At 29.6% G+C, this 23,966-nt stretch overlaps 1 protein-coding gene across 1 annotated transcript in view; it reads left to right on the top strand.

The window, feature by feature from the left end:
- Nucleotides 1–23,966, top strand: part of LOC113377334 (RNA binding protein fox-1 homolog 2) — a 312,484-nt gene that overhangs the window by 161,654 nt on the left and 126,864 nt on the right. Inside the window, exons 4-5 of the mRNA XM_026617617.1 lie at nucleotides 12,826–12,879; nucleotides 16,854–16,946. Of these exons, the coding sequence (XP_026473402.1) occupies nucleotides 12,826–12,879; nucleotides 16,854–16,946 (147 nt within the window). The remainder of the gene's footprint in view (nucleotides 1–12,825; nucleotides 12,880–16,853; nucleotides 16,947–23,966) is intronic.

Genomic DNA, 23,966 nt, shown 5'->3' with positions numbered 1-23,966 from the left:
ACCGGCGGAAATGGGGGGGTGTGAAGTAATATTCTGGAATGTTGCGGGTGCGCTTAATAAAAATAAGGACTTCTGGGATTTTGTGGGTGGATACGATATAATAGGACTAACAGAGACATGGGTTGAGAAAAAAACATGGATTAAAATTCAAACATACTTGCCAAAGGGGTTTAAGTGGTGTTGCCAGTATGCTACGAGAGAAAAGACAAAGGGTAGAGCAAGTGGAGGAATCATCACCGGTGTAAGAGAAGAAATAGCCGAGCAAGAAGGTGCGACAGTAGAATTAGACGGTGCGATGGAAAGAATAGTAAAGATCGCAGGTAGTAAATGGAGTATATGGACAATCTATTGCAAAGATAAGATCAAAGAGATAATGAAGAAAATAGCAGAGAACTTGGATGGGCGCTTAGGAATAAAAGCTATTATTGGAGGTGACCTCAATGCAAGAACTGGAGTAAAGGGAAGTTTTGTAGATGATGTAGAAAGAAGGCCGCGAGAATCAAGGGACTTGTTAGAGATAACAGGAGAGCAAGGCTGGTACATACTAAACGGAAACATCGAGGGAGATGAGAAAGGAAATAATACCTATATTTGAAGCATCGGGCAGTCAGTAATAGATTACATTATAGTAAACTCGGAAGGCATAAATGGGATTGAGACATTTGAAGTGGTAGACAGAGTGAAGTCAGATCACATGCCTGTGAGTTGCAAACTCATACACAACTTTGAAAGGAAAATGCAAAGGCAAGAAGACGAACGATAAATTATTAAATGGGACGAAGAAAGCAAAGAAATATTTCAAATCGCAACAGGCAGAAAGGTCTACATGGAGCAGAATGTAGAGGAAAGTTGGAAAGAAATTAAAAACCCAATACATACATTTATGGTGAGGCCCGTGGCAAATTTTTTTGATGGGGCCCCCCCATCAGTAAAATCAAGTGGTTTTAATTTAATTTAAAAAAACTCGAAATTTTTCAACGTGTTGATTTAAATGTTATATATATATATATATATATATATATATATATATATATATTATATATCCACGATTTGTAATGAATTGTATTAAAAATGAGTAAATCTACTTCGACTTATTCATATTTTATGGTTTTAAATTAAGAAATTATTTATAATATATATATATATATATATATATATATATATATATATTATATATCCACGATTTGTAATGAATTGTATTAAAAATGAGTAAATCTACTTCGACTTATTCATATTTTATGGTTTTAAATTAAGAAATTATTTAAAATGTATGTATACAAAAATTAAAAAAAAAAATTAAAATGTATAAGTACAAGAAAACATAAAAATAAAAATAATTATAAGTCAAAATTAATAATTTAAAAGTACAATTACTACTTTGTTTTGTAAATCTAACATAAAATTTTTGTGTTTAAACTTTGTAATACATCAACTATAGAAAGGATTTTTTTATGACTGAATTCAACAGAGAAAGAACATAGTACTTTGGGGTTAAAAATAATTATTACATAACCTAACATTAACAATCAATTTTTCACGTGTTTTCTCAACAATCAAATCCTTTTTAATACTTTTTGAAAACTTCATATTCGTCATATACTCGCTGGCCCTTTTTGGTGAAGAAACTCATTTAAAATATGCATAAATTTGGAATGAAATAAAAACAACAATTTAATTTCAATAAGGTATTTATTAATTAAAATCTTTTCTTCGTGCTTTCTGTTCTGCAAAAGTGTCTATGACATCATCAAAATTTAATGAACAAGCCATAGTATTTTCAAAACTTAATAAAAAGTTAGTTTTCTATTAGTCATTATTTGCATATTATAGAGCTTCATAAATAATATTAAAGAAAATATTAGAAAAAAATCACAACACTCTAAAATTATATTATTACATTCTTACACGCTCATGTTTTTTTTTTCGAAATTAAATTTATTTAGAAGAAAATTTTTGTGCTTATTCTAACTTTTGTTATTAGTGAAATAAAACCAAAATTTGTTAGATTTTACTAATTTTTACGCGTATTTGGGGCCTCCGTGGCCTGGACAAAATAAAACTCTTTAAAATAATAATCTTACATTTCTCGCGTACTTTTTTACGCGTATTTGGGGCCCCCGTGGCCTGGGCAAAATAAAACTCTTCAAAATAATAATCTTACATTCCTCGCGTACTTTTTTACGCGTATTTGCTTTTTTAACGACATTAAATTTGGTTGAACGAAGTTTTCATGATTAATTCGTTTTTCATGATTTTTTTTATATTATTAATGTTTCTTACGGATATTGGGGGCCCCCTGGTTTGGGGGCCCCGTATATTTGATACGGCTGATACGACGGTAGTTACGCCCCTGATTCTTACGAAAACATACTTTTCAAGTAAAATAAAGTATTAGAATATAATGTAAAAATATTTCTGAGCATGCGTCCTTTTGGGCCGGGGGCCCGTGGCATTTTGCCGCCCACGCCACCCTATAGTTACGCCACTGGGTGAGGAAGAAAACGAAGATAAAAGGGAAAACACTGGGTTATAGAAGATGGTGGGATAGAGAGTGTGGTAGAAAAAAGAGATGGGTGAAAGCTTTATTGAAAAAATTGACGTTAGGTAAAATATCGAAAGAAAAGTATCTGACAGCAAGGAAAGAGTTCAAGGCTCTCTGTAAAGGAAAAGAAAAAAGCAAAGCAGACGAAGTAATGGAGGAAATAAGACAAGCAAACAGAAAAGGAAATTTATAAACAGAGGAAGGAAAATAAGGGTCCAACTAAGTGAGAAAATTACGACAAGCGTGCGTCAAGGATGCCCGTTAAGTTATACGTTAAGCCTAGCGTATGCGGACGATCTGGCAATTTTGGCAACAAGCGAAAAAGACTTGCAGGAAACAATGAAGCGGCTAGAGCGGTACTTGGAGAAAAGGAAATTGGTGTTGAATGAGGAAAAGTCGAAGGTTATGCTTCTTAAAAAAGGGGGAAGGAGAAAAAAAGTACAAACTGGCTATAGAAAGGGGTCAATATACAGGAAGTAAAAGAGTTTACGTATCTGGGGTACCACTTTACAAAATGTGGAAAAATGAAAGAACATTTAAAAAATCTGACTAAAAAAACAAACACAGTGAAGAGAAGTACGTGTGGCCTCGGCGAGAAGTTATTCCACAATAACTTCAGCAGGAGAATTAAGATGTTTGACAGTTTGGTAGTCGGAGTGTTGGCTTACGGCGCAGAGATTTGGGGTTGGAGAGAGATCGCAAAGCTCGAAAGAGTACAGAAAAAATACCTGAAATGGATACTTGGTCTGGAGTCCTGTACTTCAGATTATGTACTCTATGAGGAAGTAAAACGAGATAAATTACATCTGAGATTAGCTAAGAGAGCGATTAATTATGAAGAGAAACAGTTAAAGACAGGAGTAAATGCCATAGTGAAGGAGTGTATTAGCGAAAGAAGAAGAGGTAAAGGGGATAAAGAGAGGTTGGATGAAAGGATAAGATATATAAACAAATGTGAATTTGGCCAGGAGGGCATAGTTCAGCTTAGTGCAACCGGAGCGAATGTTGGTGAGGTACTGCGGGAGAGAGGAAGCGAGGTACAAAGTCAAGAGCACTGGAACAATCTGGAAAGATCCAAATACAATAGAAAGTATAGAAAAATAATGACAAGTGGACTTCCGCAGTATCTAAGAGGCTGGAGCAATGCTTGCGATCAGAGAGTAATTGCGCGGTATAGATGTGGCACCATGGAGAAAAATAACAAACACTGGCTGAACCCTGAAGAACGAAGGTGTAAGCGGCGCGGGAAAGAAGAGGACACGGTTGAGCATTGAAAAAAAAGATTTGCGATGTTAGAGAGAACAAGCATTTCTATAGAAGATGTTCTCTGTGGAGAATGACAAGGAAAGTCTAGGCTGGTTGAAAACAATCAACCGCATGAAGAAAGCAAAGGAAAAAGAGTTACTTGGGCAACCAGTCCAGAACGTTGAAGTTATTAGATTCCCCTGATTAGACTTTTCTGTTTATTTTTTGCATATAAAGTAGGTTTAAGGTATTATTGTGACTTAAGATAATGATTCATTTCTAGGCCATTAGGCTGAAATAAATAAATATAATAAACATAATAAAATATATTTAGGGACAGGATGCTTGACAATAAGAGGGATTATTTAATAGTGTTAAATTATATAATAAGGGATGAGGATTTATTATTGCCATCCTGTATGAAGGTAATAAAATATATAATTAGACCAGGGTTGAGTAAGGCGTTAACAATATATTTTTTATAAATAGTAGACAATGTTACAGTATTTATTTATAATAATCTATTTGAAAACATTTAATATTTTTTGAACATTTCGTTACGGTACGGGAAGTTCCAGCAATTTGCCTCAAGGCACGATGCCATACACACCACTAATGTTTTTTTTAAATTTATTTTTTTGATAATTTAGACATTTTTTTAGAAGTTTGAAATTTTTTTTTTTTAAATAACATTTTTTTTTAATTTTTTGAGAATTTGGGAATTTTTGAAAAACCCTTTGCGCTCCATACCTCCGAAACGACAAAATTGCCTTTTGCCAAAATTCCTTGCCGTTGAGTACGAACCGAATGATTTTTCAATCATACAAATCGGTTATTCAATACTGTCAAAAATATCGAGGACATTTGTTTGAACCATATACACGTACACATTATTAAAATCTCTATAAAATATCTAATAATTTTTTGACCGCCGAATTCGCATATAATGCTCTAATATTAAGCGTGTCCATCGCTCGACGGAGTGCACAGTAAAACAAATCAAGTCAAGGCTATGCGACACGTGTGGTAGAGTAAGTGGATGCGGGGTTTAAGAAACAAAAGAGGAATGAGATACAGAGAAAGAGATGTAACGAACGAAAGACTACGAACACTGTAAAGTATTACTTTTCATGAGATTTATAATGACTTTGTAACTGTCATGTAAAAGATGAGAGGAATTCCGTTTGTTGACACAAGAAGTGTTAAAGGATATAAGTAACGACTCAACTATCTTTCTAAGGTCACAATTCTTTTCAATATATAGGATGATAGGCTTGAACATGTTGAAAGTATAGTTCAGGTTAATCATATGTACTGATAACATAGTTTTGAATTGATTTGGGTTTCTAGAATTATATATATGTTGATTAACCCTCTTGTGTATAAATCATTATTAGGCGGATCCAGGGGGTGGGTTACGATGGTCATGATCCTCTCCTGAGCTTGTCTTAAGACTTAGATAGAACACTAATTCGGCAATAAAATTACCTAATAATGTTTTTATTTATGTTTTTTGTTACCAAACACATTTTATATCTTTAATATGTAACTTATAATAGACGAACGGTGGAGTCAAAGACTCCTAAAATTTAAGGATTTTCTAATCGTACTGCGAATATATTTCCTATACATAATTTAATTATGTGACCCCCCCTGGCGCCAAAGCTGGGCTCGTAACTGGTATATATTGGAAACTTTCCCCAATGTAACAACTATTGCAATCATTGCAGTCGAACTTCTAAACCGAATCAGTAACCTATCCGCAGGAGTTTTTGATTCAAAGGCAGAAAAAAGGCAACAGAACGACAATGAACTGAACTAAAAGAAAACTTCGAAGCAAATAACTTTTTTTTAAAAAAAGAAAAATTGAGGAAATGGTAAACAAATAACACCTTTATATTTATCTAAAGAGAAGAATTTATTTGATTTTGAAAAAGAATTATTTAAGAATGAATAACTGAAATTTTGATAGATCGAGAGTGATAGGAAAAATAATTTAAAAATCGCGCTGACCAAATTGGCTTTTGGAAGCAGTCAGTAAGAATGGCATTTTTGTTTCTGATAAATTTTAATTCTAGCAAATTAATAGAGTTACTAACCTCAAGTTCACAAGTGAACTGTAAATGCTTGTTAAACGAATTAAAGGAATTTAAAGTGTGTGATACATAATCCTTATCTGAACACAAGAGAATGTCATCAACATATCTATAGTAAAAATAAGGTTGAATGGGAAGATTACTCAAAATTGGGAAGTTTTCTAAAATTTGTAATGTTAAATCAACCACAGGGAACTAATACTAGAACCCGCTGGCAAACAAAAAATCTGCTAAAAAAATTTATCGACAAAACAAAAATAAGTATTTTTAAAAATGAAATCTAAAATAGTTTTAAACCAAATCAAGTCAATAAATGTATGTGGTTGGATGCATTCCAACAATCAGTATATATATATATATATATATATATATATATATATATATATATATATATATATATATATATATATATATAGAACTGTAATAACAATTCGAATCATTATTTTGTTTAATAATTGCAAAACGCGTTGCTAGTTATTTGTAGGTAATGCGGTCATCATAAGTGCGTCTTGTTATATTTGGTAATTAGGTTGTAAACAAGAAATTAGTATATAATAGTCAGACAGGCAGTCAAACTTGGAGTAATACTCGGAGACAAGCATAAAGTTAGTCAGACATAGTATTCAGTAAAATGTAGTCTTTGCTGATATGATAACCAAAAAGTTATCAATAAATAATAATTCGAAAAATAGTGAATAATAAAGTATCACTCGAAGAAAGAAGTGTGTTTACAAATTACTATCAAATCGCTGTTCGTCCTAAAGGTCTTACACCCTACCAGTGGACTCTGGAGAGTCCACATCACAATTATAATACTTCAACAACTATTCAACTGTTCACCGCTCGAGTCCAGCCTACAATTACAATTCCTGGTCGTACTGGTGATCCGGAACATACATCCAAAGACATTGCCGACCAGCCAGGACAGTTTATTTTGGCTTAGCGGTTTTTTCCCTCGTAGCGCTGAAGAATTTCCTAACGGAGACATCGAGTTCAATAGCTGCCACAACTTGATAAACCGAACGATCATTCGCAGCCCAAACTAAGGGATGGTGACGCCTACCGAAGAACTTTAGAACGAACGCGAGACTACGACTAACTTGGACATAACTATCTTATCGGATTCAAGTAAGCAAATCGAAATTTAATCATATCTCAAGATGGAACCCATTTTTATAGGAGCTAGTCAAGGTGAAGATAATAGTATAGGAATAAATAAATTCAGATTTCTATACTATATACACTATACCTAATTTTGACGGTAATTCAGATGACCTTTTTAGATTTTTAAGTACTGTAGACTCAATTTTAGATGGTATAGATTTTGAGACATATAAATTTATATCAAAAATAGTTATATGTAAATTAAATGGAACAGCTTTTGATTGCGTTAGACGGGCTGATTATCAGTTATGGGATAATATTAAACCTATTCTAATTAAACGTTTTAAAGATAGAAGGTCAATCACTGATTTACAACACGAGCTAGCGACCATAACGAGAAAAAATGAGGAATCAATTGAGGAATTTGCTGAGAAAGTTTAGAATTTGCTTACGTTAATTAATAATGAATGTTATTTTACACAGAATGAAATAGCATATGCATCATATTGTGACTTGGCTTTGGCAGTTTTCGTTAAAGGCCTACCATTTGACTTGAAAATTATAGTTAAAACAGCCAAACCCGAAAATTTAAAGGATGCGAAGAATGGTCTACGAAATTAATAATGATCTGAAATATACAAAAACATATGATGGCACTTACAAGGCATTCATAACAACTAAAGAATAATCCGAAGAATCGAAAGAATCCGAAGAATCGGAAGAATCCGAAGAATCCGAAGAACAAGAAGAACACAAAGCAGAAGAGTTGACGCTGCAAATTCATACGAGGAAGAAAAGGATCTATATGTGGCCGAAGATATGGAACAAACCATACGTACAAATTTATACGAAGAAAAAAAGGATCTGAACATATTATATATGTGGCACAAGATATGGAACAAACCCAAGATGAGGTTTACGACATGAAAGAAATAAATGATGAACAAGAAGAAATAAGAATTCTTAATGATGAAGGACCAGAATATATGAAAACTATTCTCATTAAAACAAAGAAGAAAAAGAAAAGAAAAAGAAATATTAAAAGAAGACAAATTAATGATCAAATTGCAGAAGAAAATAATCAAGAAATCAGGGAATATAATGTTAATATGATAAGAAAAATAGCTAAGTCGCATCTACTCATAATATAGTGACAATTTAAATGCATTTAATTTCAGTGTAAAAAATGGATATGTGTGTCTGTGTATTTGTGTTATATTTCGTGTATGGATGTGATAAAATTTTTCGTTCACGATTTCTTGAATAATTCAAAGAACATTCTATTCCTACTGATGGGGAGACGTACTGATTAGTTTTTTACAAAGACAGGTCGGAGATACGAAGCAAAGGTAGAAACCGAGTTTTTAAGGAAACGAAAAATCCGATTTAAATGATTCAAAAAAGCTTTTGCTTTTTCGGACGACAAGATCGTTCTTCAAAAAAAAAAAACAAAAAAAAAATTTTTTTGTTAATTCTCTTTTTTTTAATATCGAAAATAATTCGAATCGAATAAATAATTTTAACTTTGCCATTCAGTTTATGCAATCCTTAGAAATGCTTTTCAGGCAAACATACTCGTATTTAAACGTCATCGTCCAATTTATAAGCACTTTTATTTTGTCTACAAATTCCAATGATAAAAGTTACAGTATTTATAATAATATATTTGAAAGCATTCAATAGTTTATCGGATATTTCATTACAACACGGGAAGTTCCAGCAATTTGCCTTAAGGCACGATACACCACTAGTTTTAGGCATTTATAAAATTTCAAACTCCGTGAGTTTATACATATACATAACTATAAAATAAATATTTTCGCATTCAGAATTTCTGAAGAATCGTTTCGGGCGCATCGCGCACTGCTTTGCGACCGAACGAACTCTACGCAATTGCAGGGTACTATTAGCGTTACGCGCGGGTGTACTGACTCCGGTTTTTTCAATTTTCCAATGTGTTCCACCAAATTGATTTGAACAGTATTTGCAGTACTTAAAGAAGAAACGTTAGGCTTTCGAATAATGCTAATTAGAAAGTGGTCCAACTAAACGCACTCTACAAAAACACCAATTGAAAAATTATTTTGTCTTTTTCAGCTAATAACAAACAATTTTTTAGCATCGATTATTCTACATAATGTGGTCTGAGTCAATGTGAAAAGAATCACGTAAAAATATTTTTGATATTTTTTGTGGTCATGCGAAAAAGTGAGTTTGGAAGAAGGGGCCACTTTGGCTTATTTTCAATTATATTTCGGCCATAAGATGAGGTACAATGTTGAAAATTGGTATATCTGCTTTTATCATTTAGATCTATAAAATGGCGTATAAATTATTTAAATACCAGGGTGGGGGCGATTCTGTATGGCAATGCGCCCATAAATGTATGTAGAGATAAAAATAAAATTATTATAAGATTTTTTCAGAGCACATATATTTGTAAACATATTCTAACAGTAATGACACTTTTGAGGACAAAAGTTTTTAAGGGCCGAAGGAAGAAGAGATGGAACTCATTTTTTTTTTAATTTTTTTCTTAATTTTTATAGTTTTCCGAGGACGAAAAACTTTTGAAGAGGGATGTAATAACAATTCGAATCATTATTTTGTTTAATAATTGCAATGCGCGTTGCTAGTTATTTGTAGGTAATGCGGTCATCATAAGTGCTTCCTGTTATATTTTGTAATTAGGTTGTAAACAAGAAGTTAGTATATAAGAGTTAGACAAAAGTTAGACAGGCAGTCAAACTTGGAGTAAGACTCGGGGACAAGCATAGAGTTAGTCAGACATAGTATTCAGTAAAATGTAGTCTTTGCTGATATGATAACCAAAAGGTTATCAACAAATATTAATTGTAAAAATAGTGAATAATAAAGTATCATTTGAAGAAAGAAGTGTGCTTACAAATTACTATCAAATCGCTGTTCGTCCTAAAGGCCTTTCACACTACCAGTGGACTCTGGAGAGTCCACATCACAATTATAATGCTTCAACAACTATTCAACTGTTCACCGCTCGGGTCCAGACTACCATTACAATTTCTGGTCGTACTGGTGATCCGGAACATACATCCAAAGATATTACCAACCAGCCAAGACAGTTTGATATATATACATATATATATATATATATATATATATATATATGTGTGTGTGTGTGTGTGTGTGTGTGTGTGTGTGTGTTAAAGAAGTTAATTTTGATTTTGAGAAATATGAATAAGTTCAAGAGCAATACATCAAATAAAAGGCAAAGATTTAGAAGTTAATCTTTAATTTTTCCAAACGTTTTGACATCGGATTTTATGTCATCATCAGTGGATATAAATATGGTCTTACATCAGTAACTTGCGCAAGGCACATAATTTTGCACTATTATATATACACTAACTTGTTTTTTTGTTTTTTGATGAAAGGAGCATAGCAAAGATTTGTGCAAGAATGAAATGAATTCTTGCCTCGGAGTCATATTCACAAATACTTTGCTATGCTCCTTTCAACAATTCATTCATCCTTTCTGAAGCGGAGTCAAATCCTAACCGATCCGGCTTCGTATATTATACGCCCTCTTCTAATTTATATATATATATATATATATATATATATATATACATAAATTGAGAGGTTTTTTCAGATGGTGAAATAATATAATAAAGTTGTTCTTGGACGTCCATTCATTAAAAACCAAAATTTGATGGGTCAAATCAGGACCCGAAACGTTTGATAATAAAACATTTTACTTCTATAAAATAGTTCTAATTAATGGATAGACGCCCAAAAACAACTATATATATATATATATATATATATATATATATATATATATATAATATAGAATTTTATGATATGAGTGGAACGAATATTAATTGTTTAATATGAACAAAACAGCACTCAGATTTGTTTAACACAACTTTATTTTATGATTACAAACGTTTCGAGACCATGGTGTGTCTCATCTTCAGTGTAATTTCAAAAACAGTTACTTATATACTACACATTCTTTAATAATTTATTTAAATTTCATTTAATTTTTGATATACAAAAAACATCAACTATTCCTTGCAATGCTTGACACAGTACTAAAGAAACATATAACACTTACAGAAATATTCTAAACAAATTTGAAGTACTTATCTAGATGGAGACAGAATGGGTATCATTATAATGTAAACAAAAGGAGTGCTATCGCATACAAAAATCGATAAAAATGAAAAAACAGATTAATTTATTGAAAAGAATAAGATAAATGAAAAAATTTATAAATTATTAATGATGTTTATATAAGTGTCATGTAAAATATTTGTGTCGGTTCTTAGATTTATGCTATTGTTAGTCCGAACTATTAACATTGATTCTGCCATGCTCCGTTTAAATAAGTCTTTCTCATGGAATAAAATTTGGGGATTGTCAAAATCAAACTTATGGTTGTTGATATTAGCATGATCCACAAGTGTACTTTTAAATTTTTTGTTATCTATTTTTTCACATTGTAATTCATGTTGCCTGAGTCTCTTTTCTAAGTTCTGGCAGGTCTGGCCAATATAAGAGCAATTACAATCCAAACAATGTACTTTATAAACTATATCTTTCTTTTTTGTTAATGGAGTTTCATCTTTAATTTTGGAATATAAAAATTTTAATAGTTTTAATGAAGAAAAAGTAATATGAATATTGTGTTTTTTGAAAAGTCTTTTTGATAATTGGTTAAAATTATTGTCAAGATATGGAAAATTATTGAAAAAAGTTTTTTCAGGAACACTTGTTTTGCCAGGCTCTTCCGGTTTCTTATCAAAAGGTTCAAGTAATTTTGCGACTCTATTTTTAATAATTGGACAAATTAACTTATATGGAAAATTATTGCCAAGTAGGATCGTTTTAACTAATTTTATGTTTGTATCATAAAACAGAGGATCAGATAATAAAATAGCGTGATCTACAAGATTTAGAATGGTAGAAATTTTTATATTGAGAGGAACATGCGAATTAAAATTAATGTATCTCCCGGACCAACTATCTTTCCTGTACCAGTCTGTATAACATACACCGCCTCTATTAATGAGTTTTACGTCAAGAAAATGTAACGTCGAATCATTTTCAAGTTCCTGAGTGAATTGTAAAAAAGAATTGTACTCATTGAATTTGTTGAAAACATTATCTATATCTTTTTTATTAAGTAATATTAATGTGTCATCGACATATCTGACAATAGAGCATGGCAGAATCAATGTTAATAGTTCGGACTAACAATAGCATAAATCTAAGAACCGACACAAATATTTTACATGACACTTATATAAACATCATTAATAATTTATAAATTTTTTCATTTATCTTATTCTTTTCAATAAATTAATTTGTTTTTTCATTTTTATCGATTTTTGTATGCGATAGCACTCCTTTTGTTTACATTATAATGATACCCTCTCTGTCTCCATCTAGAAAGTACTTCAAATTTGTTTAGAATATTTCTGTAAGTGTTATATGTTTCTTTAGTACTGTGTCAAGCATTGCAAGGAATAGTTGGTGTTTTTTGTATATCAAAAATTAAATGAAATTTAAATAAAGTATTAAAGAATGTGTAGTATATAAGTAACTGTTTTTGAAATTACACTGAAGATGAGACACACCATGGTCTCGAAACGTCTGTAATCATAAAATAAAGTTGTGTTAAACAAATCTGAGTGCTGTTTTGTTCATATTAAACAATTAATATTCGTTCCACTCATATCATAAAATTCTATATATATATATATATATATATATATATATATATATATTATAGTTTTATCGAACATATAATTTTCTCTACACCAAGCTAATATATTTTTGTATCTTTTTTAGCAATTCGGTCCTATTTTGGATGTAGAAATTATTTTTAATGAGCGAGGATCCAAGGTAAGCAATCAGTCTATTATAATAATACGTGTTAGATCATCAATATTTTAATTAGATATTTTAAAATATTTAAATATGATTTATTGAATTTTCAACGTGACTTGCCTAGAGTTTGATTTGCATTTGAATTTGTGTTTTAAATGCGAAGAACGAATGATGTTCGTCACTTGATTATTAATGCGTGAGACTAATTTGAAACGTCCGGAACTCGAATGCGTTTAAAATTCAATAAATACAACCCCTTTTATGGAAGCTACGCAATAAGAATAAAAAAGTACGCGTTTTGTCAAAAACTTTCATTGTATTTGCTTATTTGTCTTGAACCGGAAACGTCTTGCATACGTTCTTTCACGAAGCGAGCTGTCCACATGAAATTCTTGTTTTGTTGTTTCCTGTCCGAGTGATGTGCCTTCGCGTGAAGATGATAATAATGAGCATTTGCATTTAATCTTGAAAGCCCTAAAGTGATAAAGTCGTGCGTCAAAAAACATTCAAATGCATAATTTTAACATTTAAAAATTGTGCTAATTAATACAAGGAAATGCATTCAAATTATCTTACTACTTATGAACTTATTGAAAATATATGCGTCTTTAATCATTTAACTTTGTACTTTGCACATGTATATTAGCGTTATTAATACTGGAAATATCTCAGAAAAAATGTTAACTTATTTTTTTCTATTTTCTATAAATATACACTACTAAAATTATCTTACGATTAGTAGTAATTTGAAAACAATAATTTAAATAGATATTAATATCATATCGTGGATATTCGCATACAAAGAAAAAACAATCCAATAAATCATCTTTGTTTTTTTTTGTTAGATTTTCAAAATGTCTAAAAATATTTGAATATGCGACAAATTATATCGATACATTTTTTGGAGTTAAAAGACGTATAAGAAATAAAGTTTGGTAAAAAAAGAAAGCTTGATTTTTTAGTTTCTATGCGATAGATAGTTAATGGATTTTTGTACGGATAACTTAGTGAGCGATTTACTTGAATTATCTTCAGACGGCACATTACTGTAATCTCTACTATTTCATAAATATACCAACGCGCAAAACAATTTCTGCGTTCTCCTATGCTCCTTTATATTTGTTTCTTGATATGATTATATTATTTGTTTTATTTTTTCACAGACCTAAGTACCATTTATATTAATTCGCCTAATTATAGTACTATACTTAATGTTGTACTATTTGTAATTTTATTGTGTATAGAGTATCTGCCTTGGTAACCAATTAAAATAATTCATTAACCCCATATTTATTATTTTTATTTTCATTAGTGATCTAATAATATTGCCAATTGCGTGAAGGTTATGGGACTAAGCGAAGGCCGTGCTTTAAATTTGTTTAGTTTTCGTTATTTTGACTGACTAGCATGGTATTTTCTTATATCGCTGCATATATTCGGAGAACGCAGACACTGTTTATATTTTGCATACCTAACATTCCTTACGTCTGTTCTGGGATGACGATGGTTCTAATCGAAACAACATTATAGAAAACAATTCGATTTATATTCAGTAAAAATCATTAATTTATTCATTATTATATTAAATACACCATTATATTATTATTATTATTATTATTATATCCATTTTTATATCTATATATAATTGTATAGACTATTTTCATATAAATAAAATATTTATGCGCATAATTTTATTTCATAAGGTTCTAAGAACAATCCGGGTATAATTGCGTAATTTTTTTCCATGTTGTTTTTTTTTTGTAGAATTTTTACTGGAATTAAAATATTAAAACCATAGTAAGCATCGTCAGCTCAGGTCATTTATAGCTCTTGAATCAATGTCGCTTAAAGTTACGTTTGCGAACGGATTCTTTGCACGAGTATTTGCTTATTGCACTGTTTACTCCTTATTTGTGAGGTCGAACAGATCATTTTAATGTTTTTTTTTTATCTTTTTTCTGTGTTTACGGGCTATACTTAATGCATCACGTTTTTTATATTGCTCTGAGATTTTTTTTAAATTTCAGTTGCGTACAGTTTTGTTTATTCTATAAAAAAATACAGACGCAGGTATGTGTTTGTTTTCATTTAGCGTATGTCGTTCTCAATTCATTTAATACAAACCGTTTGCAAACCTTTTGCGATATTGCTTCAGTCTTTAGGCTCGTTTAATATATTTGAAATAAAACACATCCTTATCCTAAATAATTCCTTTTAATTCATCTCATATTTAATGTTAAATTATTTTTTCTTAGTATTAATGATATGTACAATTAATAATTTAATCATTTTGCTTCAAATATTAGCTATAGTAAAACCAAATACCTTCAGATAAATTTTATATGTTTTTTTATTACTGTTTCTAAATATTTACATTGCGTGTTTTTATATCCTTTCCTTTATTCCATAGATACCACCGTCTCGTTTCTGTTTTATCAGAATAGTTTGTACAAAAAACACTCTTATTTTTATTTTAATGAATAATGATTAAATCAGCGATTGACTTTTGGCATGTGTTAATTGTTCGTAAGGGATAAATAATACTCCGTCTTTGAAAGAAATACCTAGACAAAAACGAAAACCTTTATGAATAAGACCAAATTTATCTAATATATATATATATATATATATATATATATATATATATATATATATATATATATATATTCAAGGGCAATACATCAAATAAAAGGCAAAGAATGAATGATCATTCTTGCCTCGGAGTCATACGCAATAACTACCAAGTTCGTGCAAAATATATTTTATTTCACAAATACTTTGTTATGCTCATTTCAACAAAAAACAAAAAAAACAAGTTAGCGTATATATGATAGTGCAAAATTATGTGCCTTGCGCAAGTTACTGATGTTAGACCATATTTATGTCCACTGATGATGACATAAAATCCGATGTCGAAACGTTTGGAAAAATTAAAGATTAACTTCTAAATCTTTGCCTTTTATTTAATGTATTGCCCTTGAAGATCTTACTCATATTTCTCAACATCAAAATTAACTTCTTTAACACGCACACACTCACACACATATATATATATATATATATATATATATATATATATATATATATATATATATTTTTTCTGTACCTCGAATTGAATGATTTATGAAATAAAAAAACGCGTTACATAAAAAACTTTCCTCTTGGATTGCTTTAAAATTAATAAACAATACAGCACATGCTATATCATATTAGACTGATATCTATCAATCATCGAGACTAACTAATATCTAACCAAAGTAGATTCGTGGTAGACACATCAATATATCATATGCATGATTTTATTGCAACTTATTATGAGCTGTTAAACTATAAGTTTAACTGTTATTTTTCATTTTAATTAAATTTTTTGTATTTTATTACAATATCTATACAATTAACTACATACAATGAATCAAAATATGTGTTTGTCTTAGACGCTGAATGACTAGATTATAGCATTGTAGAAATCACGCGGTCTCCAGTTTAGAGTTTGTTGACTATGTGTACTAGTGTGCTTTTGTATATGCTAATTTCTATTAAACTTGACGTTATCAATGTTATAAACGTGAAATCTAAGCAAAGCGAGACTGTGGTATCACTTCCCTTGAAGTTAATCAAAAATGTATTGATAAATTTCTTACTGGTTTTAATTTGTAAAATATGATATTTATATTGTATATGTGCACATAAGCATATAAGTGTATAATTTTGGAGTGCGCGCAATTGGCGAAAAGGGTTACTTCATGAATATTCCTCATAATTCATTATATTTTATCGGAATTTCAATACTCTGTTTATTATATAAAGGTAATTAAAACAATATTTTATGGATAATGAGGAATATTATTTCATTTGACCGATGATATGCCGGACGCTGCCTCCTTAATTTTTTTACGATACAATTTTTTTTTTGTTTTATATAAAATACATCCTCCTGTCGACTTACACTGTTGATGATTTGCATGACGTTTTTGTCTGTCTGCATGCAGGGATTCGGTTTTGTAACTTTCGCAAATAGTGGTGATGCAGAGCGGGCACGGGAGCGACTCCACGGCACCGTGGTTGAGGGCAGAAAGATAGAGGTGTGCATGAGAACTCTATTTTTGATTTTTCATTAATCTTTTTTTTTATTTTGATAATAATTTTAATTTTTGTTTATAATTTTGTTAATTTATTAAAACATTTTACCATTTCAAACAAACAAACTTGATCCTAAAAATAATATCCTTCCTAGTTATTATTTTATTTTATTGTGCCAAAATGATCAAATATCCTATCGACTTATCCAGATAAACCAAACTGTTTCACCGGCCTTTCTACGAAAATGTTATGTTTTTGTACATAGTTTCTTTGGCGATAACATTTGTCTATTCCTGAATTATTATTTTTATCAAATTGATTTTATATTGAAATATATGTAATAAAAATAGATTTTTTTTTTATATTAGATGCTTATTTTATATAATTTCTAGATATATGAAAGTACTATAATATATTGGTAATTCTAAAACAAACACATTGATATTTTTTAAGTGTTAGTATACTGTATTACGCCGGGTCATGAAATTTACCGTCGAATTGATTTACCATTACTTCCTATCCATTCACCCGGGGCGAGCATGTTAGGATCAAGCTAACTCTGCGATAGGCGCAACATTCTTTGACACAGAACACCAAACATTTTTTCATGCGAAATCCTTTTATTGCTGTCATTATTTAATGACATATTGAAACTTATTGATTCATGTTCAGTTATGAAATACAAAAATTACAACATGCTTCCAAAGATCATTTAAATTCTACAGTTGGAAGTATTTAATGTAACATAAATTTTTATTCGGTATAAATTAGATATGGTTTGCCTATATCTAATATATATATATATATATATATATATATATATATATTATTAGTGATATGCCGACTCGGAAAATTCCCGATTCGAATGATTCGAATCAGAAAAAAACCTGATTCGAATCAACTCGAATCAAGTATATATATGGACAAAAAAAATCATGGATGTATTTATTTAGTAAAAGTGATTCAAATTTATAATCAAAATTGTTAGTTTAACCAATATAACAGACAAAGTAGAAATTGTAAACATAAATTACTATCAAAAAGTATATTCTGAAAATTATTAAAAAATTTTAAAGGCGGCTTATACATATCTACAAGTTGATTTACAATAATAGATTACCAAACAATTGTGCATCACTAAAGCATATAAAATAATATTCGGAATCAGGGGTCAATTGTTTATTTTACTATATAATCAGTAAAGGATCGCATCTAAACTGAGAGCTGAAAGTTAATTTCATTAATGTTAATTTGCCATTACTTACATAATCAGAAGTTGAATATAATTTACTGGCTTTCTGGTGTTAATTGTTTCAAAAGGGTATTATATTGAAAGATTCCCGAAACTCGTTTCATAATTTTGAGTGGATTGTTTTGATAACGTTTAAAATCTAAAACACTTAATTATTATTAACATTGGGTATTGATGCTTCACGAACATAATCGCTCTCAGCGCTCTGTAAAATAAATAAACACGCAAGAACGACGACGCATTGTATCTGTTTCGAACTCATATCGCAAGTCGGATTGATTCGGTTTGAGTCATATGAAGTCGATTGAAGTCTTATCGCTCGAAGTCGGAATGATTCGGTTTGAGTCATATGAAGTCGATTAAAGTCTTATCGCTTGAAGTCGGAATGATTCGGTTTGAGCCATATGAAGTCGGATGGTATAGTTAGTTGATGAATGCGGTTAAAGTCATATAAAGTCGATTGGAGTCGGGTGATACATTTAAGCGTATTGAAGTCGGTTGGCTCGCATGATTTAATTCATGATTATTTTTTATATTTATGTCATTTATGTTATTTATTATTATTTTTTATATCATTATAATATTGAAATAAATTAAAACATTTTTTATATTAATGAAAAAATTGTGTTCATGCATATTTTATCACAGTAAATATTTCGCGGCTTGATACGAGTTGATACGAATCAAGTAAAATCTGATTCGAATCAAGTCGTTAAAGGCTTGATTCGAATGATTCGAATCAAGTCGTTAGGGGCCGTTCAAGTATTACGTAAGCACTATAGGGGGGCGGGGGGTTATTGATTTGCTTATTTTGTTGACATGGGGGGCAGGGGAGTCTAGATGACGATTACGTCATGGGTAGTATTTTTATTTTTTTACCGAATGGCAACCTTACATTGTCTTCGCTTGAAATCGAAACGCGTTTTCTGGGATTCCCGCAAATAATGCGTACGGTTAGGCACTCGCTTTAGAACCGAGTAGGGGAATTACCGCGCGCTATTCACTTGTCTAAATTTTCTCTGTTAGTGTATTGTTTCGTTTGGATCCTTTAGCTAAAATACGTCTATTGTAAGCATAGCAAAGCAAGTTAACATTTGTGTCGATTCCATTAGCCAAAGTTTAATGTTTAAATAAGATGTCGTTTCAAATGGACAAATTCAAGGTATACCAAAAATTGTTTGAAAGTTTTAAGAAATCTCATACAAGTACGAAAGTACAGATTGTACAAAAATTTAATACCATATCAGTAAAATCTCTACATCCTAAATCTATTTTCTTATTTTTAAAATTATAATTATAACCTAATAATTGCAATATTTAAAAAAAACAATACATTAATTGCAAAATGTTTACGTAGCCATGGGGGTAGGGGGTAAGAGCTTTGCTTACTTTTGTTGACAAGGGGGATGGGGGGTAAATAATTGTAATAAATCTGCTTACGTAATACTTGAACGATCTCTTAAAAGCTATTCGATTGATTCGAATCACTTGATTCGACTTGGCACATCACTATATATATATATATATATATATATATATATATATATATATATATATATATGATGAAAGTTTTGTCGACGTTGATACATATTTGTAAAATTTTTTGCAGCCCAACCGTCGAATTAAAAAAGATTAAATAACAAAATTATTTATTCCATTATACGTTTCGACACTTGATGTGTGTCATCATTCAGTAATCTAAAATTTTTAGATTACTGAATGATGACACACATCAAGTGTCGAAACGTATAATGGAATAAATAATTTTGTTATTTAATCTTTTTTTAATTCGACGGTTGGGCTGCAAAAAATTTTACAAATATATATATACATATATATATATTCAATAGATAAGTCCTGGATTTTTTCAATATATTGATTGTTTCTTTTCCGAACAGTAAATCCAATAATAAAAAACAATTTGTTTTTTGAAGATGTTTAATAACGACGTTTTGGAACTAGGTACGTTCCATCATCAGGTTTATTCTGTCAAATACGATGTTTTTTAAAAATATTGATTAACATTAATTAATGATGGTCAATACAGATTAATTAGAAAAAAAATTTATAAAGGAATGGATTATGTACCGGGGTAAAGAGTAATAAGAATTAACTAAAAAAGGTTTTATATAAAATTGAGAAGCAAAAATTATTTACCTGTAATAATTTATATATCTATATCACTAATATTTTTTTGTTAAAAACACTCGATTTTTTTGGAGGATATTTGTAGATGTTACGACTACACAAGACTTAAACACACTGATATGGAGTTCTGTCGGCCAGATGTAAGGGACAACGTACGGAATTCTTGGCAAAAATGATTTTTTTTGGCTCTTGTATTGGTAATTTACGAAAAAAGAGGAAATATTGCTTTAGTAAATGTTGAGAAATATTATGTATATATATACATGCACATGCATATGCACACCTACATACTCATACATACATATGCACATATCTATATATTAATGTATCTACAATTATATACATGAACATATACGAAAGTGCATGTATATAGTGTACACACAAAAACATACATATAAGCACATATAGGATGTGCATATATTATAACACATATACATGTATATATATATACATATTCAAAAATTATTAGGATTAATTGTTTTTAATTAGGTTTAAAAATTTTAGATATGAGTCATGAATGATATTGTGATCTGATCTTTTATTAACACTATTTGACGAATTCAAAAAGATTAAACTGCTTTCAGAAAAAAGTCTTTTAAAAGTACAATCCTTTTATATAGAGAGGATTGTACTTTTAAAAGACTTTTTTCTGAAAGCAGTTTAATCTTTTTGAATTCGTCAAATAGTGTTAATAAAAGATCAGATCACAATATCATTCATGACTCATATCTAATTTTTTTAAACCTGATTAAAAACAATTAATTCTAATAATTTTTGAATATGTATATATATACATGTATATGTGTTATAATATATGCACATCCATATATGTGCTTATATGTATGTTTTTGTGTGTACACTATATACATGCACTTGCGTATATGTTCATGTATATAATTGTAGATACATTAATATATAGATATGTGCATATGTATGTATGAGTATGTAGGTGTGCATGTGCATGTACATGTATATATATACATAATATTTCTCAACATTTACTAAAGCAATATTTCCTCTTTTTTCGTAAATTACCAATACAAGAGCCATAAAAAATCATTTTTGCCAAGAATTCCGTACGTTGTCCCTTACATCTGGCCGACAGAACTCCATATCAGTATGTTTAAGTCTTGTGTAGTCGTAACATCTACAAATATCCTCCAAAAAAATCGAGTGTTTTTAACAAAAAAAATATTAGTGATATGGATATATAAATTATTACAGGCAAATAATTTTTGCTTCTCAATTTTATATAAAACCTTTTTTAGTTAATTCTAATTACTCTTTACCCCGGTACATAATCCATTCCTTTATAAATTTTTTTTAATTAATCTGTATTGACCATCATTAATTAATGTTAATCAATATTTTTAAAAAACATTGTATTTGACAGAATAAACCTGATGATGGAACGTACCTAGTTCCGAAACGTCGTTATTAAACATCTTCAAAAAACAAATTGTTTTTTATTATTGGATTTACTGTTCTGAAAAGAAACAATCAATATATATGTATATATATATATATATATTCAATAGATAAGTCCTGGATTTTTTCAATATATTGATTGTTTCTTTTCCGAACAGTAAATCCAATAATAAAAAACAATTTGTTTTTTGAAGATGTTTAATACGACGTTTCGGAACTAGAAAACCTGATGATGGAACGTACCTAGTTCCGAAACGTCGTATTAAACATCTTCAAAAAACAAATTGTTTTTTATTATTGGATTTACTGTTCGGAAAAGAAACAATCAATATATATATATATATATATATATATATATATATATATATATATATATATATATGGTATATAAGGTTTATTCTGTCAAAGACAATGTTTTTTAAAACTATTGATTAACATTAATTAATGATGGTCATTACAGATTATTTAGAAAAATTATGAAGGAATGGATTATGTACCAGTGTAAAGAGTAATAAAAATTAACTAAAAAAGGTTTTATATAAAATTGAGAAGCAAAAATTATTTACCTGTAATGATTTATATATCCATATTATTAATATTTTTTGTTAAGAACACTCGATTTTTTCCGAGGATATTTGTAAATGTTGCGACTTCACAAGACTTTAACACACTGATATGGAGTTCTGTCGGCCAGATGTAAGGGATATGTACGGAATTTAGGCAAAAATAATTTTTTATGGCTGTTGTATTGGTAATTTACGAAAAAAAAGGAAGTATTGTTTTAGCAAATGTTGAGAAATATTATGTATATATACATGCACATACATATGCACACCTACATACACATACATACATATGCATGTATCCATATATTCATGTACATACAATTATATACACGATTATATTGTATGTACATGAATATATGGATATATGCATATGTATGTATGTGTATGTGTTTCTCAACATTTGCTAAAGCAATACTTCCTCCTTTTTCGTAAATTACCAATACAACAGCCAACTTCATATCAGTGTGTTAGAGTCTTGTGAAGTCGCAACATTTACAAATATCCTCGGAAAAAATCGAGTGTTCTTAACAAAAAATATTAATAATATGGATATATAAATCATTACAGGTAAATAATTTTTGCTTCTCAATTTTATATAAAACCTTTTTTAGTTAATTTTTATTACTCTTTACACTGGTACATAGTCCATTCCTTTATAATTTTTTTAAATAGTCTGTAATGACCATCATTAATTAATGTTAATCAATAGTTTTAAAAAACATTGTCTTTGACAGAATAAACCTGATGATGGAACGTATCTAGTTCCGAAACGTCGTTATTAAACATCTTCAAACAACAAATTGTTTTTTATTATTGGATTTACTGTTCTGAAAAGAAACAATCAATATATTGAAAAAAGCCAAGACTTATCTATTGAATATATATATATATATATATATATACATATATATATATATATATATATATATATATATATATATATATATATATATATATATTACATATCGATATCGGTTAAAATATGGTTATGAGGTAAGCGCATGTCTCTACATTGCATATGTAACTTTTCACATAGAATATTTAACTGATAACCCAGTCAAATTAAGATTTCAGTTAGGAATAATTCGCATATAGCTGAAATTTGGTACAGATGTTAAATAGGCCATTACAAATGAAATGACAAAAATCCCCATCGATCCGACATCTGCGATTTTTTTTTATTCAAGGTCAAAAGCGCAAAATTCTAGTTTTCCCCATTTTCCATCGGAACCATTATTTTTTTTTAAATTATGTTAGAAAGATATATTTATTATAAAATTCTCTATTAAATTGTTAACGAAGAGAATTATTAATTTTCTTCGTTAGAATCACCGTTTCTGAGATATTGCTGTTTGAAAAGTTGAAAAGTTCATATACTTCATAATATGCAGCCTTTATACGTCATCAAACATGTAATATAAGTAAAAAATAAGAGTTTATTAGTTTTGTAGTAAATAGTATAAGTTTAATGAAATTTTTGAAATATAAAACTATAGTGTCAGCCCCTAATTACCTTAGTTCTTGAGCAACACCCGCCAGCTATGTCATTTTCCTAGTGGGGGAGGATCACATATATGACGCATGTTTTTGAAGCGAATAAACGAAATATTTACCTATATATGAATTGA

This window comes from Ctenocephalides felis, unplaced genomic scaffold (genome assembly GCF_003426905.1).
Source record: "Ctenocephalides felis isolate EL2017-DRISC unplaced genomic scaffold, ASM342690v1 CF-g0.4_SCAFFOLD_01886, whole genome shotgun sequence".
Lineage (NCBI taxonomy): Eukaryota > Metazoa > Arthropoda > Insecta > Siphonaptera > Pulicidae > Ctenocephalides > Ctenocephalides felis.
The sequence above is the reverse complement of the archived record's forward strand: the minus strand, read 5'-3'. Positions and strand labels throughout refer to the sequence as shown.